Source organism: Sinocyclocheilus grahami, unplaced genomic scaffold (genome assembly GCF_001515645.1).
Source record: "Sinocyclocheilus grahami isolate Dianchi unplaced genomic scaffold, SAMN03320097.WGS_v1.1 scaffold78.1, whole genome shotgun sequence".
In the NCBI taxonomy this organism is placed as follows: Eukaryota; Metazoa; Chordata; class Actinopteri; order Cypriniformes; family Cyprinidae; genus Sinocyclocheilus; species Sinocyclocheilus grahami.
Window position 1 is genome coordinate 1,468,039 of NW_015505257.1, and position 19,785 is coordinate 1,487,823.

The 19,785-nt window shown below is 36.2% G+C and overlaps 1 protein-coding gene and 1 long non-coding RNA gene across 2 annotated transcripts in view; both read left to right on the forward strand.

The window, feature by feature from the left end:
* Positions 1 to 18,665, forward strand: part of LOC107586199 (neuroligin-2-like) — a 38,583-nt gene extending 19,918 nt beyond the window's left edge. The window contains exons 4-8 of the mRNA XM_016273465.1: positions 6,436 to 6,621; positions 15,322 to 15,587; positions 15,700 to 15,853; positions 16,407 to 16,773; positions 16,883 to 18,665. Coding sequence (XP_016128951.1) covers positions 6,436 to 6,621; positions 15,322 to 15,587; positions 15,700 to 15,853; positions 16,407 to 16,773; positions 16,883 to 17,804 — 1,895 coding nt within the window. The 3' untranslated portion in view covers positions 17,805 to 18,665. The remainder of the gene's footprint in view (positions 1 to 6,435; positions 6,622 to 15,321; positions 15,588 to 15,699; positions 15,854 to 16,406; positions 16,774 to 16,882) is intronic.
* LOC107586155 (uncharacterized) lies at positions 11,881 to 12,493 on the forward strand. The gene is made up of 3 exons (XR_001609323.1): positions 11,881 to 11,978; positions 12,145 to 12,216; positions 12,329 to 12,493. It is a non-coding gene; the product is annotated as an uncharacterized lncRNA (long non-coding RNA).
* Positions 18,666 to 19,785: the final 1,120 nt, after the last annotated feature.

The window sequence follows — 19,785 nt, forward strand, 5'->3', positions numbered from 1 at the left end:
AGATTGTATTACATAAAAAAAGCATATTACGGTTTTAAATGTTTGTTGCTGAAATATACAGTAAATTTTTTTCACATGCTATTTTTATTTTTTTTAAATGGTGTGTAGTATACAGTGCATACTATGCAGTATGTACCAATGACAATGTTATTTTAGCATTATTTATATGATTGCAGTTATTAATATTAGGTAACTAATTTTTAGTTATTAAATTAGTCAACTAATTTTCATTTAGTTTAAATGTTTTAATGTAATATTTATATTTTATTTTATTTCATATAACAAACATGTTTTTAATTAACAGTATCATATGGTTATTGAAGCGTATGTGTTTCTACTACCAACTATTATCTAAAAAATACTATGTAAAACATTTTATTACAAACAAACTTTTTAAATAGTAGTGTGCTAAATTATTGTCATATGACCTCACCAAATTGCACATTACAATCTTGGTTATCATCTTGGAAATAAATGCTGCATATGACAGTAATTTAGTTGCTGGCAACATTTGAGCAGAAATGTTAAAAATCTCTTAAATAATTTGTTAGACTAGAAATGGAAGGTTAAGTTGAGCAGGTTGCATGTGGGATACAATACCCAGTTAAGTAGGTCAGCTGGGTATCCCGTGCCTACAGAAATGTGCATGCTGCGCACAGTATGCATACTCAAACATAGACATGGATTCAGTACCTTTACAATTCATACTCACCTAATATGAAACTATTATAAAAAAGACCTCACGTCCACACTTCCCCCACTAATTTGCACTACAGTTGTATTTGTAATGCACTCGGTGACTTCACTCATCTTTAGGGACTCGCCTGTGGTGGCCTGATCCAGCATTTTGATGAATATGTAATCTGTCTCTTTTTCTACGTGTTGTCCTTGACTCATGAGTGTGACGCTTACAATGTGAGTTAGCACACATTCAGTTACCTGCCCTATTAATTTCATTTAGACAATACGGCTATGTTCACACCACAGCTCAGTATGGCCCAAATTATTTTTTTCCCCAGATTTTGTTTTTCTTGGTGAGCATGACCAACAAAAAATCCCCTGTATCTTTTTTTTTTTTTTTGTGGCAATAAAACAGAAATTTATTTTATGATTTACAATGTAACTTAAGTATATACAGTCAGGGTGGAATTCGTGCAATTCTTATGGCAATCTAATGGATTCATCATAATTGTGCACTTGATTTGGTGTGAACGTTGCACTACTGTTCAGTAGTTTGGGGTCGGTAAGACTTTATATATAGCACTACTGTTTTCTATTTCTGAGGTATATATCTGAAGGATCATGTAAAACTGAAGACTTTAGTCATGTCTGCTGAAAATTCAGTGTTGCCATCACATGAATAAATGACATTTTAACATCTAGTAAAGTAGAAAGTGATTAATTAAATTATTATAATATTTTTTGATGAAAAATATTGCAGCTTTGGTGAACATAGCGACTTCTTTTAAACACATCAAGCCTGTGATTCATACATTTTTTAAATCACAAATGTAAATTAAAAAATCTTAATCAGTGTAATTTTGTATTATTTATGTACTATTACAGTATTTATTAATATTTTGAATCTTTTATTTTTATCTTTTAATTTCTATTAAAGAAAAAATTTTTTTAAAATGTATTCACTTTGGTACTATTTTCACAAGTGTATATTTTCAAAACTCTTCGAACAAAAATCCAAACTGATCACACTTATAGCATCACTAGTCATTCTTTTAAAAACTGATCTCATGCTTTCATTACAATTATACATGTTTTCAATCAACATAATAATTGTTTCAAAACATAAGATTATTATAATATATATTGAGAACATGTGATTTAATCACCAAAACACAACAGTATGATCTTCTTTCAGTTTAGTACTTTTAACAATCAGTTAACTCAAGAGCAAACAATGCAAGATATATGTCTCAAATCACCTTTGTTGCTGAAATAATTACAGTGATACAGGCAATAATTGTACACTTACCCAACTTGCATAACTCACATAAAACACATAATGTTTGCATAAGTATTTATCCAGTGCGTTATCAAAAGGTGTGATGAAGGTCTGACATGGCCAAAAGGTTTTGAGCGAAAACAGAGTTTACTGTCAATGCAGTAAATGTCCTCACTGTGCCATGTGACTGAATCTATACTATAGCTGAACTTTTCAGATGAAAGGTGAGTTATAGTAGTGTGCAGTCTCTACCATGGTAATGGTTCTATATAAGGTATGTAGCGTCTGGAACACTCCAACACACAATATATATTTTGTTAGCTAGATTTCACAAACACATGGCATAATGTAATTTAACTTGCGCATTTGATGCCATTTGTCTCCCTTCTTCTGATACATCTCTGATCAGTTCCTCTCCCTTATATCCTACTATACGTTCACAAATTTCAAAACACACAGTTTTACAAATGAGGATCAAATCATCCAAGGGAGGTTTTTGGCAATTTTGTCAGGTTTTGCTAACTTATGGGTACCAATTTATCCCCAAAATATGGTTACATAGGTATACACACACAAACACACACACACTGGTATTCCTATCATTATGGTGACATCCCATAGGTGTAATGGGTTTTATACTGTACAAACTGTATGTTCTATCCCCCTACACTAACCCTACTCCTAAACCTAAAACTTAACAAAAAGGATTTCAAAGATTGCCATTTTAGGGTTTACCTGAACCACACACACACACACACTTACAAAATAGTGGTTATCATCTAAGATAAATCGCTTATAGTGTCAAAATAATGCATTACATTTGATTATCTGTAAATTGCAAGCAAGTTCTTTAAAAACGATATCTATTGAATCTATATCTATAGATGCACCAAATGATTCACTGATTAACCATTATGATGAGTTAGATTAAATAATGTATTAAACTGAATGAGAAGACATGCAAATGAAAAGTTTGATAGTAAGACCTCATACCTCCGCTTCCTCCTATGCATCACCCCCTCCAGAAGCCTGTGGTCGGTAAATGAACGGTGGCTCGTGATCCCATCGCAGAGAGGCACAAAATCACTCTCAAGGATGTTTTCTTTCACCATACCCTGTTGGTGGAATGGCCATCCGAACAGCCGAATCCCTCACTATCTTCAAGAAACAACTGAAAACTCATCTCTTCCGTGAGCATCTAACCGCCTCCAATAATAATAATAATAATAAAAAATACAAATTATATGCCTTCACTTTTTCTGTTCTCTTATTATCCTCCTGTCCTAGCTTTTTAATATTTTGAACAGTATTCCTCAACTGTAAGTCGCTTTGGATAAAAGTGTCTGCCAAATGAATAAATGTAAATGTAAGAGCTTTATGAAAGACTGAAGTTGCTGTGAATGAAACATTTATAAAGATGAAACACTTATTTTATGTAGTGAAAAGGATACTTTGTGATTGTGTGTATTGTACTAAGACAATTGAAAATATGTTGAAATGTTTGAAAAAAAGTGCACTTTTGATGATCTGTTGTGATACTAAGAGTTTTGAAAAATTAACAGTTGAAAATAAAAAAGCGAATGAAAAAAAAAACATTTTAATAGATTTAGTTACCAGTAGCAACATTGATCTTAATGGTTTACACAAAATAAGGATTCCATATCTAATAATATGAATTAATGATTCCATATCTAATCATATAAATTCAATAATATGAATAATATTATTCATTCAGAGGGTTAAAAAAAATGATACAGACCCCAAACCTTTGAACAGTAGTTTAGGTGATTTCAAGGAAAAGATGCAAAAAAATATATTGAAGCAAATCACTGCTAATGTTTTATTTTGTCATGGAAACGATTGCACGGTTTAGGATAATGATGTCGTCAGGCGTGAATACACGCTACTGTTTTGCACAGCATGTAAATAAATGTAGCAGATGCAGCAGTATCCTTTATAACAAAGTCATTATCGGCCTGTGGGAGTTTTAGACGTCAAAGGCTTTTTTTAACATCTGTAACGAACATTTTCAAAGAGCTCTATTTCTGTGTATCCCTCCATCTATGACACACTAGTAGAGCATTTTACATGTAGAGGTGCCGAGTGTGTGATCTGTTTTCCTATTGTGTGTTGTTTGCAATATGATGTGCCATATGTTGTCGCTTGTCATCTTCCTCGCAGGCCTGACTCCTGAAAACAACATGGCAGTTTGTCTTTTTCCCTACTCATCCCTCTTAGTTTCTTTGACATGCTCTCTTTCTCTAAAACACACACGCACACACAGTCACACTCACTGAGTCTTTTATTGGGTCTGAGGGCACATAGCTTTTAAGTGCGGGTCTATTTTTATCTCTTTTTCCCCTCTTATGTCTTTTCCCCATTTATTTTAATATTCCAGAGGAAGCCTATCTTTCACAGTGTGAAGAGTGGTTTCTTAGACATGTGAAATATGTTTGAAATTCCCCTTTTTTCTCGCCACAATTTCATGTTTTCAGTGCATCACCAGTTCAGTTAGAATAGTAAAATAGACGGTCTTACATAAGCTCTTTAGTTCTCATTTACACTGTGACTCCAGAGCCTCACACACCCCATTTTAATGAGCGGTAGCATGCATTATTCGTAGATGTCCATAATGGTATATGGGCCTACTGTTTTGAAGTATGTATGTGGATGTGGTCACTTAAGCTTTTTCTACCCAGAGAACAACGGTCCAAATGTCTAAACTGGCTAATCAGCAAAACTCGTCATGAAGATGGGCTTGACAAGATGATAATAAGCTGTGATAACAGTTAATGCATCAAACCCACCCCAGCACCCCTGGTGTTCACGGTTCTGAGTGTTGCAGAAGAAAATGTGTTCTGCCAAAGCTACTGTGATTGACAAGTGTGAAGACACTTATGTTTTTGGGCGATTATAACTAGATTTATGAACTAGGGATGGAATGATTTGAATCTTTTGAATCAGTTTGATTCATTTGTTCACTTGTTCAGTCACTGTTCCAGTAAGCTGTATATCCTGCAGTGACTTGTAGCACTGAATCACTCACATAAAAGATTTGTTTAAAAAAACATACTGTTTGCGTATAATGTGCAGTATACACTAAATAATATGTTCACTATGCATTGATAAACATGCTCAATTTTACAAATAAATTTACTTCAATCCTATGAGAGAAAAAAGTATTTTAAATACTGACATTCAAATAATGTTCTGTTATACTGTAACTGAAGACACATATGTTTTTGAGTCATAGATTTGTGAACTAGCAATTGAATAATTTGAATCAGTTCTGATTTGTTCATTCATTTGTTCAGTCACCGTTACGGTAGGCATCAACTCGAGTAACTCAGAGTCATGTTCATTTAGACCAAAGGATTCGTTCACTGAATGATTCAATTAAAAGTTTTAAAAAATATGTACTGTTTAATGTCTAATGTGCAGTATACATTGTATAATGTCTACTATTTTTTTATTATGCATTGATAAACATGATCAATTTTACAATAAATTTTACCCATCTTAGTGTTTTAAATATTGACATTCAAATAATATGTTCTGCTAAAGCGTTCACTGTACTGTAATTAAAGACACATAGGTTTTTGAGTGATTATAAATAGATTTATGAACTAGCAATGGAATAATTTGGATCTTTTGAATCAGTTTTGATTCATTTGTTCATTTGCTCTGTCACTGTTCCTGTAGGTTACATAACCAGCTGGCGACCAGTGAATGACTCAGAGTCATGTTCATCTTGGCCAGATGGTTCAGTCATGAAATCATTCACGTAAAAGATTCATTAACTAAAACGAATGTAGTGCTTAATGTCTAATGTGCAGTATACAATGAATAATTATTTCTCATTATGTATTCATGAGCATGGTCAAATTTACAAACAATCTTACTCCAGTCTCATGAGTACAAAGTGTCTTAAATCTTGACATTTAAATAATAAGTTCTGCTAAAGATTTTATAGTACTGTAATTGAAGACATACTGTATTCACTGAGTGACTCAGAGTCATGTTCGTGTAGACCAAAGAATTCAGTCATTGAATTATTCACTTTCGCAGATTTTTTCAAAAACTCTAATATAGTAATGTGCTACTACTACTTTTTGTTATGCATTGATAAAAATGCTAAAACATACTCCAATCTAGTGAGAAAAAAATGTCTTAAATCATGACATTCAAGTGTTGTATAAGTCATATCAGCCTATATAATTCATGACCAGTTCAAGTCTATTGTGAACATTAATAGGAATCATTCCAAATGGTAACAAGAAGTTCCAAATGAACATGACTAATTAATGCTTTAGTCCTGTGCCTTACTTCAGTCTTTCAGTTTACCAATGCACTTTGCTCTTCTTGGCCTCAAGAGTGCTTGATCTTGGTCAACATGTATTGATCATGGTCTTTTATACCTTTGGTTCACATTGTCTGTTATCTTATCTCTAGTCTAACTCTCTCGCTCTCTGTAGGTTTTCTGAGCACTGGAGATCAGTCAGCGAAGGGGAATTATGGGCTACTGGACCAGATTCAGGCTCTGCGATGGCTCAACGAGAACATCGGACACTTCGGAGGAGACCCAGAGAGAATCACCATATTTGGCTCTGGGGCCGGAGCCTCATGCGTCAATCTTCTCATCCTGTCCCATCATTCTGAAGGTTTGAAACTCTGTTACCATGATCATCAAAAAAAAATCCCATCATTTAAATCAGGGGTCTCCAAACTCAGTCCTGGAGGGCCGGTGTTCTGCAGAGTTTAGCTCCAACCCTAATTAAACACACCTGAACTTGCTAATTAAGGTCTTAATAGGCATGCTGGAAACTTGTTGTGTGTTGGGGCAAGTTGGAGCTAAACTCTGCAGGACACCGGCCCTCCAGGACTGAGTTTGGAGACCCCTGATTTAAAGGAAGGTCACCAAATAATTTACATTTATTAATTGTTTGCTTATTTACAACACTTTTTTCCCCAATCTATTTATTTATTCAAAAATTAATTTTTTTTTAAAATGCAAGTGTAATTCATACACATACAGCATTACCATTCAAAAGTTGGGGTCAGTAAAATAGTAGTTTTTTTTCCCCCTTTGAAAGAAATTAATACTTTTGTTCAGCAAGGACCCATTAACTTGATCAAATGTGTCAGTAAAGACATGTATTATGTTACAAAAGATTTAAAATAAATTCCTTTATACTTTCTATTCATCAAAGAATCCTAAAAAATGGTATCACTGTATCAAAAAGTGTTTTGATCATGTTCAAGAAATGTTTCATGAGCAGCAAATCAGCACATTAGAAGGATTTCTGAAGGATCGTGTGACACTAAAGATGCTGAAAATTCAGCTTTGCATCACAGGAATAAATTACATTTTAAAATATATTCAAATAGAGAACTTTTTTTTTTAAATATTACTATTTGTTTACTAATATTACTGTTTTAATGAAAAACATTTGGTCAGAAGAGGTCAAACTTTCAATAGTACAATGACTTGATTACACATATTTCATGATGAGAGTGTTTTTCATCATTCCTGTTTTGAATTTTATTTTGGATAGGGACAGGGACATAAAGTCAACTATCTAACTAAACTGATATCATAATGAAGAAACAAGCCTAATTATAAAAAGAAGTAGTTTGACAGAATCTTTTATTCTTATTTCTTAGAAAAACTACAGTTTTTAAAAAATAATTATTAGGATGTATACACACACAAGGTATAATGAAAAGTAGTAATGAAGTATTACTTATGACACTCCATGGTATTTTAGATTCCTGACATTTTTACAAAACCAACATCAGTAGAAAGATGATATTTCTAAGAACATGATGTGTGTTTTAGGTTTTTCTGTCTCTTTATCATGGACACTTTCATTTCCCAGGTGAAAAATAAGTACTCTGAAATGTACTAACAATTGTGAAATTCAGATATTTATATAGTATAGTTAGTATATTTGTACTATAAAGAATATTTACAGTACAGTTGTACTTCTAACATGCTTACTTGAAGTATTGAATTGCATTTTAATATATTTTTAAAAAGTATACTAGAAGTTCTTTAGTAATAAATATATGCTTAGTTACGTTTTTAATAAATATGATCAAACACAAGCATACTTTTGTGACATTTTAGTGAATTTACAGAAATCAACTTATTTTACTTTTATTTAAAGTATATTTTATGGTTACTGTATGTGTAAGAACATAGTAAAATGATTCAGCGTTTAGTGAGTTTAAAGTATATGTATCTCATTTATAAACCATACAGTATGTAGACCTACTGCAATATATTTTAAATATTTATGTATTGAATGTGCTTCAGCCTGCTTTTCAAAAGTAAGATGTCTTGAAAAATATTTTAATATATTACATAACGTATATTAATTCACTCACACATGAATACATTATAGATATAAAATATTCAAATGCATTCTTACATTGTGTTAAATTTGTAATTATTAATTGTTATAAATAAATGTATAATTTTGTCAACTATACCTTAGTAATAGGCATGTTAAATGTTGCTCGGTTTTACTTGTTTGTACTCGTAAAAGAATACTAGGCTATTTTGTAATACAATTCTAATATATTTTAATTTCACTTTTAAATGCATATCATGATACATTACTTGTAATAGGCTCATATTTAACTGTATTTTCCACAAGCATTTCAACATTGTATTATTTGAAGTGCATCATAAATCATTTTTCCAACGATATGCTTAAAATCCCTATTTATTTACTTGTTTATGTGCCTAAATTCAAACAAGCTCAACCTACCACGTGATGCACAAAAACAAACCTCATTGGCTTTTGTGGAAGCTCAGGTGTATTTGCTTAACATGTGTTAGAAAACCTGATTGGTTCTCGAGCCCCAGACAACCACGTCTGAGCTTCCGTTTACCAGTTCTACTGTGCGTGTGTATGTGCGTCGATGGATGTGAATACAAGTCTAAATTAAAGCTGTTAAGTCATATAGAGTGATCATGTCTCTTCAAAGGACTTGGAAAAAAACCATTCGATTTATATGGAATATTTTTGCGATGTTTTTGTCTGTGATGAACTTTTTGAAACGTGAACAGTTTTGGTGTCTTTCAGCAGAAGGACATAAATCTGTCAGATTTCATTAAAATATCTGTTTTGGTTTCAAAGATGAACGAAAGTCTTAAAGGGTTTGGAACAATGTGAAGGTGAGTACTTGATTACAGAATTTAGAACTGAACTGTTAAATTAAATAGAACATTTATTGTTATATATTATTTTTCCCCAGCTTCTTAAAGCGTCTATGTATGGAAGCCCATTTTCGCCACTGAATAAAAAATTTAAAAAGGTAATTGCGACTTTTTATCTCACAATTCTGACTTTTTTTCTCATAATTGCGTGATATAAACTCACAATTCGGAGAAATAAAGTCAGAATTGCGTGATATAAACTCGCAATTGCGAGACATAAAGTCACAAATCTGAGAAATAGTCATAACTGCGAGATATAAACTCACAATTCTGACTTTTTTTCTCCGAATTGCGAGTTTATGTCATGCAATTCTGACTTAATAACACGCAATTGTGAGTCAGATATAAACAGTTTATATAAACAGATATAAACGAGATATAAACTCGCAATTGCGAGAAAAAAAGTCAGAATTGTGAGATATAAAGTCAGAATTGTGAGATATAAACTTGCAAATCTGAGAATATCTCAGTCAGTGACCAATTGACCTAACGGTAAGCCCCTCCCCTCGAACGCTGATGAGCCAATGGCAGTCGAGTGTCAGTTGCACGGGGAGTGGAACTCAGACATCTTTAGGTTTCAGCGCCATAAAGTAACATTGGAAGATCAGAAGCTTGCATTGTTTTAATGGTGTTTATGCTACAAAAATGGAAAAACTATGTGCCTGGGGTACTTGTAACACTAATTCCAGTTATCCTGAGAGGATAGGCCATGTAATTTATTTTATTCCATTTCCTAAATCCAACCAAAACAGAGCAAAATGTCCCTAAGCATTCAACCCCAATCACAATGAAGACGAAAACGTTCATTTTCTGGTTGTCATACTCTCATTAAGTAACACTTTTCATCTGCTCAAGCAGAACGTTAGTGTCATCTTGTGCTTCAGCAAGGTACCTCTGGCTAAAACTAGCTAACGTTAGCATTAAAGTTAGTGAGTCCATGCTAACGTACAAACCTAAATAGCTAACTGTTCTCACGTCATGTACCGTGCAGTGAAAGTCAAAAACACGTAAACAAAGGTCTATATTAGAGTGCCTCTCCATATTAATCTGGTTAAATGTAAATTAATTTAATCTTACTCTGCGGTATATGAACGGTGTTGATCCGGGATCCCGTCATTGCGATCGTGACGACCGTAACATAATTATCCCGTTTGAATTGTGATCTGTATTTTTACATATTTATTTTAATATATTTTATATATCCCTCCATGGCATATTTAAGTCCCACTTGAAGGTCCATCTGTGTCCCAAATTTATCAGAAACACCTCGGAAAGTTTTCACTGACAGCTGTCATTGTAAGACAGTGAGCAACTCCGTTTGTTTGACCGAGCGAGCAACAGTAACTAAGGGGGGGCGGGGCTTACCGATAGGTCAATTGCGAGTTTATATCACGCAATTCTGGCTTTATAACTCGCAATTGCGAGTCTGATATAAACAGTTTATATAAACAGATATAAACCAGATATAAACTCGCAATTGTGAGAAAAAAGTCAGAATTGCGAGTTTTTATCTCGCAATTGTGACTTTATATCTCGCAATTCTGAATTTATAACTCGCAATTGTGAGTTTATATCTCACAATTCTGTGAAAAAAAAGTCTGAGTTGTGAGATAAAAGGTCGCACAGATATAAACAAGATATAAACTCGCAATTGTGAGAAAAAAGTCAGAATTGCGAGTTTTTATCTCGCAATTGTGACTTTATATCTCGCAATTCTGAATTTATAACTCGCAATTGTGAGTTTATATCTCACAATTCTGTGAAAAAAAAGTCTGAGTTGTGAGATAAAAGGTCGCAATAACTAAATAAATTTTTATTTAAAAAAAAATGTTTTTTAAATTGTATTCAGTGGCTGGAACGGGCTTCCATATCTATGTGTGTAGATTTGGAACCTCAGTATTTTGTGACTCTAGTTAAGTATTTCATTTCTGTTACTTGTCATTACCAGTTGAAAGTTGTTGTTTTTTTCTTTTCTTTTTTTTTTTCTTTTTTTTTTTTTTAAATGTATACATGCTAAGACGAAGCAGACACGGACAGATGAAGATATTGCCCGCAGAAATACAGCTTCTTGGTGATAAGTTCCATTTGTTTAACTAAATTTAAGATCACTTCTGAGTTTTTCATAGGTGGATAGAGCTGGTGTACATTTGCAAATGTTAGCTAACACATGGAATGCTAACGTTAGCCGCTGTAACACGAAACTGACTTACTAGCTAGTTATCTAACAACTGTAGGCACTGGATATACAGTATGGTTGCTTAAAGTCTAGGTAGTGGCATTTTGTCTCTTAAAACAACAATAAAAACATTGTGCAATGTATTGGCAGAAAGAATAATTTGTCACTATAGCATGTACACCATTAAAATACTTTTTTTTTTTTTTTTTATTAAAATTAAGTTGTGATTTTTTTTCCTCAACAATTTGGCCTAATTGTAATGAAGCAAATGTTCTTTGAATAGTTTGAAAAACACCACATTATGACCATACAATTACTTCATCTTGAGCTGTCCAGCCACCTAGTGTTTATATTCCTTCAAGTTTTACAACTTTATTGCCTGTTTGATTGTGGGTACAAAGATTAAACTGTAAAAGGGGCTGAGAAGGTTTTGATTATATTACCCACCAGGTACATTGTGCTGTCATTGTTAAAAAGAAAACACTAATCATCTTTTTTTTTTTTTTCAGTATTTTATTGTGAAATATTAGTTAATTTGTTGTTTTCAGATCAGCTGCTGTTTCAATAGAAGACCAATTGAAATCAGATCAGAGAGACGAGCAAAGAAGAGAGTGGTAAGTGTTTAAATCTCATGTCAGTAATCTCAAAGGTTTAATTCTGGCTGACATATTTCTTAATAAAGTGATTATTGGGACTCTGAGAATCATGCTAACTTTGGATTCATCACTTCTGTTGTAAAGATGTTGGGCCTCTTCTAACCTTATGTTCAATGTAACACAGAGTATTTGTACGGTGACGACAGACAAGAGGGCACTTATGTCAAGCTTGATGAGGATTTAAAAGCTTTGAATGGTAAACTGAGAACAGTCAAAGAAATTCTAATGCATATCTATGCAAATTATAATGCATATTATATTCAAAAACACCACTCAAAACCACTGATTAATTATTTTTCCTTTCACAGACCCTGTGATGAAAACATTTCCATAGACCACAGTGTCTGAATTGCATGCCCCCAGTACTCAAAGAAAAGTGAGCCTCCACTTGAAGATGAAGATGGTGACATTTCAAATTTTTCGTTTCTTTGTTTAGTTCAGCCATTTGCAGGTTTGAGTTTGTAAAAAATGCACTTTATTCACTTCTGCACTTTATTGTTTTTGGTAACTTCATGTGTGTGTGTGTGTGTGTGTGTGTGTGTGTGTGTGTGTGTGTGTGTGTGTGTGTGTGTGTGTGCAGAAAACTGCATTATGCATTGTTATTCGATGATGGAATATTCATAGTGTACTTTCCAGTAATACAGAAACTTTCTACAAATTGAAGTATTTCTGTTATACCATTTCACTGATTTTTATTTTAATTTATTGTAATTTACTATAATAATTTTGGTCAAGAGTTTATATATGCTTCTGTACTTTTTAAATGTACTCAATGAATCAGAAAACTGCATTATGCATTGTTATTCGATGATGGAATATTCATAGTGTACTTTCCAGTAATACAGAAACTTTCTACAAATTGAAGTATTTCTGTTATACCATTTCACTGATTTTTATTTTAATTTATTGTAATTTACTATAATAATTTTGGTCAAGAGTTTATATATGCTTCTGTACTTTTTAAATGTACTCAATGAATTTATTGGTGTAATAATGTACACAAGATTTATTGTTGTAAAGTACATTAAAGTTTTCTAGATGTGAAAGTGTGTGTACGTGTGCGTCATGTTAATTTAATGATTTTTTTACTTTTTAATATACCATATTAGAATGCTGAAAAATAGCTCTATAACAATACTACCAGTACTAGTAATGCATTTCTAATTAGCTGAAATGCTATTGAAAATGTTCTTGAAGCACATTAAAGTGAAGCTTAAAATATATAACTGTACCTCAAGAAGTATAAAAGTATTTTAAATAATGTAAAGAAGTACAATTAAGTTACACTAAAGATACTTGAAGTTGTTCCATTTTAAAACAACTAAATGTATTAAAATATGTTGCTATTAGCTTGATATATTGCTAACAAGTTGATCTTAAGCATATCTTAAAAGGCACTTGACATACTTAGTTATTCTAAAATAACAATGCACTTAATATAGTATAATAAAAAATATAATAAGTTCATCGATATTAGTACAACTAAGTGTATTTCTTTTTTACCTGGGTTGTCATTGAGCAAGTTACTGAACCTCATGCGCTTCCAAACCTGGAAGACTTTTATTTTTGGATATTTGGAATTGTTTTAAAGTCTATAACCCTATTTGTGCTATATATTTTTACAATGTACTGTTCTATGATCAAAAATGTTTTATACTTTTTATACTGTGTGGCTGTCTGAAAGTGGGACTGATTTTTGGCAATGCCTTGCAGTATGTGTGTGAGTTTGTGTGCGTACTAGACTGATTTAGACAGCTATCTCGAGATCACACGTGCGTCTGCATTTGATGCCAGTTTATAATGAGTGCTGTGTGATAAAAATGGAGAGATGTGAGACAAATTCATAATGAGCAGCATGTACAACTATGTGTGTGTTGCAGAAGTGTTCGACTGCAGCTAAGCTGATTCTTAATTGATTTCATAGGGAACTGGAGCTGAGGGGTCTTGCAATAGAGTATTGTGTGTGTGTGTGTGTGTGTGTGTGTGTGTGTGTGTGTGTGTGTGTGTGTGTGTGTGTGTGTGTGTGTGTGAGTGTGTGAGTGTGTGAGTGTGAGACTGGGGGTGGGGGTGGGGGAAACATTTTAATAATTAATAATAGAATCTGCAGATGAAAACCGTGGGACACTTTACATAACGGTGCAGCAGGGTTCTGAAAGCCAAGATGGTTTCCTCATGCTTATCCAGAGCCTTTTTCGAACACTGCTGAGCTCACTTTGTCACTTTCACTCAAGTAATGAATCAGAGTTTCTGCCCTATTACAACACATATTAAAAGGAGCTCCTGACTGTTATTGGTTATGCTTTGTTGAAGCCAGCATGACCTTTCTACTGTGCACCATGTTAGCTTAGCAACTTATTTCTCTGACCATTAAAACTAGTTTCAGAACTTTAATTTTATATGTGTAGCACAGTTTCATATACAGTAAGGTCCAAAGTCTGAGATGACATTGACAGTCTTGGTCCGAGTTTACATGACACACTGTTTAATTAAATATTTTTAAAGATTAAATACACATTGCACCTCACTTCTCTTTCTAGCCAGCACACAAGACCAATCATAGTCTGTCATTCTGGCATCCCAGCATTCTGGCATTCCTGTAGCTCAACCAGCAAAGAATGGCACTAGCAATGCCAAGGTCATGGTTTTGATTCCCAGGGAATGCATGAATTAATCAAATTGTTTGTCTGTTCAATGCGATGCAAGTCACTTTGGATAAAAGTGTCTGCTAAATGCAAAAAGGTACAATTGAAATTATTTTGGTGCATTTGTCTTCAGAAGCCAAGTTAAAATTCAGAATCGGTTGTGTTATTTTCGGAAATTAAGAGTCTATTCTTTCATTAACTTTTTTTTTAAAGTTAAGATTATGTTCTGAAGAATGTGTTAAGAATGAATTTCTGAAGTTATTGCTGTTATTTTATGAACTTGAGCTTCTGTTCTGTTCTGAAATTAAGATTCAGTTCTGGTCTTTTTCAAAAATTTAGATTATATTATTTTATGTTCTGAAGTTAAAGTTCTGCTCTGTTCATAAGTTAAGAATCTCTTCTGTTCTGAAGTTAAAAAAATGTGTTCTATTCTATTCTGAAGTCAATATTCTGTTCTAAAGTTAAGAAACCAGAATGGAAAGCGTTTCTTGTGATGGAAATGAGTTCCACTGGCCTTCCCTTTGTGGTGATAAAAGATATTCAGTGGCTTTATCTTGCTCATGGTCATGGGTCACACTCTATCCACGTTGACTCACTCACATTATAGCCTGCTCTTTGACTATTCTTAGTCATTGTCTTGTAACTGGCCCTGGTTTCAGGTTTGTTCCAGAGGGCCATTGCTCAGAGTGGCTCCGCCATATCCAGCTGGTCAGTGAACTACCGGCCCCTGATGTACACCAAGATCCTGGCCAAGAAGGTGGGTTGTAGCTACAGCGACACTGCAGATCTGGTGGACTGTCTGCGAAGGAAGAGCTTCAGGGAGCTGGTGGATCAGGATATCCAACCTGCCCGCTACCACATTGCATTCGGACCGGTGGTGGACGGTGATGTGGTCCCCGATGACCCTGAGATCCTCATGCAGCAGGTGTGAATTTAGACACTGCAGGGTCCCAGAGTTTAGAGTGCTTCAGAGTTTAATCGTGACAGTTAATTAGTGAAAGTGAGAACAATGGGTGACATTTGTGTAATGTCCTCAGGGGGAGTTCCTGAACTACGACATCTTGTTGGGGGTGAACCAGGGTGAAGGGCTGAAATTTGTAGATGACAGTGAGGGTGAGGATGGTATTTCAGCTGCTTCCTTCGACTACACCATATCAAATTTTGTGGACAACCTCTACGGATACCCAGATGGTGAGTTTCACTGATACACCCATACATACTCGCAACATAGACATTGACCGGTGTTTGCACTGCCATTGCTGCCACTCAGTCTACAGCACAACATCAAAAGAAATTATACTATTCACTGAGTTATATACATGCCAAATTAAATGCAGTGATTTAAAATACATCACTTGTCATATGTACATATTCAACATAATGTAACCTTTTTTTAGGGTTTCTAATCAGGCATTGAATGGAATACCTATTAAAAGAAATGTTTTGCTTTTGAGGTCCAAATAAGATCTATGAAATCTGTGCATAAGTGTGCATAAGAAAATGTATTACATGTACATTCAGGACTGTCCCACAGATTTCTGCCGGCAACACTGACATACACATCTACATATTCTTTTACCGGTTGTTCAAGGTAGTCAGTCTAATTTTACCCCTCACCTTGGGTGCTTCTATCTCACTGTCTCCTATATTGGGTCAAGGTGCCCTGCTTTGTGTGACAACCAACTTTGTCTTTCAACAGACAACATCCATCTTTTTCTCTCTTGGTGTCTCTGTCCCTTTTTAGGTAAAGACATACTGCGGGAGACCATAAAGTTCATGTACACAGATTGGGCTGACCGCGATAACAGTGACATGCGGCGTAAAACACTACTTGCACTTTTTACCGACCACCAGTGGGTGGCGCCAGCAGTTGCCACAGCCAAGCTGCATGCGGAGTTCCAGTCCCCTGTTTATTTTTATACCTTCCACCACCACTGCCAGACGGAAGCACGACCCGAGTGGGCAGACGCAGCACATGGTGACGAGATCCCATATGTGTTTGGTGTTCCCATGGTGGGTGCCACAGATCTATTTCCCTGCAACTTTTCCAAGAACGATGTCATGCTCAGCGCTGTGGTGATGACATACTGGACCAACTTCGCCAAGACGGGGTGAGAGTTTGATCTGTCCGAATTTGTTCACCCAGTGAGACCAGAATACAAATGCAGTTATCTTCCACTGTCCTTTTTTCTTCTCACTTTGTTTCAATATTTTTTCCAGTGATCCGAACATTCCAGTACCGCAGGATACCAAGTTCATCCATACTAAGCCCAATCGCTTCGAGGAAGTTATCTGGACCAAATTCAGCTCTAAAGACAAGCAGTACCTCCACATCGGGTTGAAGCCTCGCATCCGGGATAATTACCGTGCCAACAAAGTTGCTTTCTGGCTTGAGCTGGTTCCTCACCTCCACACCCTTCATGAGGAGATCATCAGCTCCATAACCACGCGACTGCCACCCGGCAGCCCGCACCGGCCCGGTTGGAAGGGCACGGCCCAGAGCCCTGGCACACGCTCTACTCGCCACCCCACGGTCTCAACCTACCCACCCGACCCGGACCTCGAAGGGTCTGAACACCCTCCTGAACGCTTCCCATTCCCAAGTGACACACGGGACTATTCGACGGAGCTGAGCGTGACAGTAGCAGTGGGTGCGTCGCTGCTCTTCCTCAACGTGCTGGCGTTTGCCGCGTTGTACTATAAACGCGACAAGCGGCACGAGCTGCTGCAGCGCCGCCATCGGCGCCTCTCACCTCAACGTGGGACGGGGCCGGGCATTGGCATTGTGGGGGCTCCACCCCATAACGACCTGGCATTGAGCCAGGAGGAGGAGCTAATGTCCTTGCAGATGAAGCAACAAAGGGTGGAACTCGACCACGGCACGCCTCTTCCATCGCGTGGTCTCCATGGCGACCTCGAGCCTCTAAGACCACCTGTGTGCCCGCCGGACTACACTCTGGCGCTACGGCGGGCACCTGAGGACGTGCCACTTATGACGGCTAACGCCCTTTCTATGATCCCCAGCACCATCTCTGGCATGCAGCCCCTCCATGCCTTCAACACTTATCCCCCTGCGCCTGCACCAAGTGCTGGGCATAGCAACAACGCCCTGCCCCACCAGCACTCCACCACACGAGTATAGTAACCCCTCTAAGGGGACCAGGCCCCCCAAACACATAGGGACACAGACCTCCAGTACTAAGAGTGGTGCTCTACACGGATACTGTTCGACACACCACTCCTGTCCTTTTTAAGTCCACTCCCAGCACACTCTCTTTCTCTCTCGTTCTTTCTTGTTTTACTCTTCCTGCTCCTCTCATTCTTGGAGAAGATTTTGGGTGGAGAAATGTTGGCCATTTTCCCTACTCAATACAGCAGCTATCCCCTCCCATTTAGTTTTTTCTCCTATTTTTTCCCCCCTCATTGCCACCTTTCCCTTTTTCTTTCTTGTCTTCTCCCCAACAGTCTTTTGCTCTGCTGTAGCCGTTTCTAGTCCCCCAAAAAGAACTGTTTTTCCTACTTCGGACTGTTTTATAAATCAAGAAAACATACATGTAAAATATGTATTATTGATAACCTTATAAGGCTATGAATGAAAAAATATTCTACTATCTAATTTTTACCAGCATTCTTGTGCCAAGTACTGTGATCATCATCCAATCAGACGCAGTCTAGTGGACGGACGTGGAGAGAATCACTTGAACTGGATTTATTCAAGGAATTTGCAGAATTGAGAAAAAAAGTGCCAAATTTGTTTTTCTTTTCTTTGGTCTCTCTCTCTCATTTTTGCTTTTTGTTTTGCACTGTCACTGTTATTTGCCTATGGAGAGAAATTAACAACACTACAAATATCTATATAAAAAGATATAGATTAATTACATTTATATCTTGATTGCGCTTTGAGAAAATTGCATGATTTATTTTTAAAGAGGAAAATGGACATTCGAGATTCAAGACTCTTCTTTTTATTGTCTTTTTCTGCAGCAGTCTTCTCTCTCTTGCTCTCTCTCGTTCTCTCTGTCTCTCTCTCTCTCTCTCTTTTTTACATCAGCTGTATTTTGTGCACTTCATTTGGAGATTATTTTCCCTCTGTAGATACATGGTCATATCCGGAAATGAAACTGATTCTTGACGATAATAAAGAGGATAAATAGTTCCCTTCTTTTTTTTCATTTATAATTACGGAAGCTGTATGACAAAGCTCATCTCCCGGAGAAGGACTGATCAGATCCACGATCCCCTCCTCTCCTTTTTTATCCCTTTTATCTCTCTCTCCGCTCATATAGTCCTCAGTAGTAACCCACACATTACGCCACATTAAGTTAAGGAAAGTTCACAGTGTCGCTCTCTCTCGCCATTTCTCCGTAAAGACTCGGACTCTGCTGAGTTGGACATCCAGAGCGACGGGATCAACACCTGCACCCGTTCCCGCACAGCTGGAGTCTCGCCATCTCTCTCTTTTATCCAGAGCCCAAGAGAGCTCATGATGTGTCCAGAACATTCTTCCCCCTCACTGACACTAACCTTTGAGTGATTATCTCAGTTTGAGCTCACTTGTCATCAGGTGGACATCTTGTTACATGCCCTGTCACAAGTTCCCGTAAGACCTTCTGGTTCAACCTCTCACCTCTCAACGTGTTTTTCCGAAATCTCTCTTTCAGGGTGCCAAGAACGATCTGGCTGAGAGGACGCGTGAGATGGGCGATTTGCGTTCATGTATGCGCATGTAAGTGTGAGTGTATGAGGAACAGCACAAATGTGGCCTCTATATGAGCTCTGGTAGCTTTGTGCATCAGGTCTGAGCCATAGTGGCGGTCAGAAACTAAACACAGCCTGAAGAGGCATACTGCATTACAGTGGACGAGGCATCACCCCTCATACCACTTAAATATACATTTATGATCCATAATGCAAGCAACTGTGCATACCGATCTCATCTCCATCCATTTTTTGTTCTCGTCATCTTGTTTTTGGAGTTTCTTGTCGGTGGGTGGATGGAAAACACACAAGACCACTTCATGTCATGTCATGACGAAAAACAAAAGATGCAAACTGTACATTTTTACAAGTGTAAGAGATGACATGGTCTTTGTAAATATTTTGTTTATTGTTGAGTTCATGGC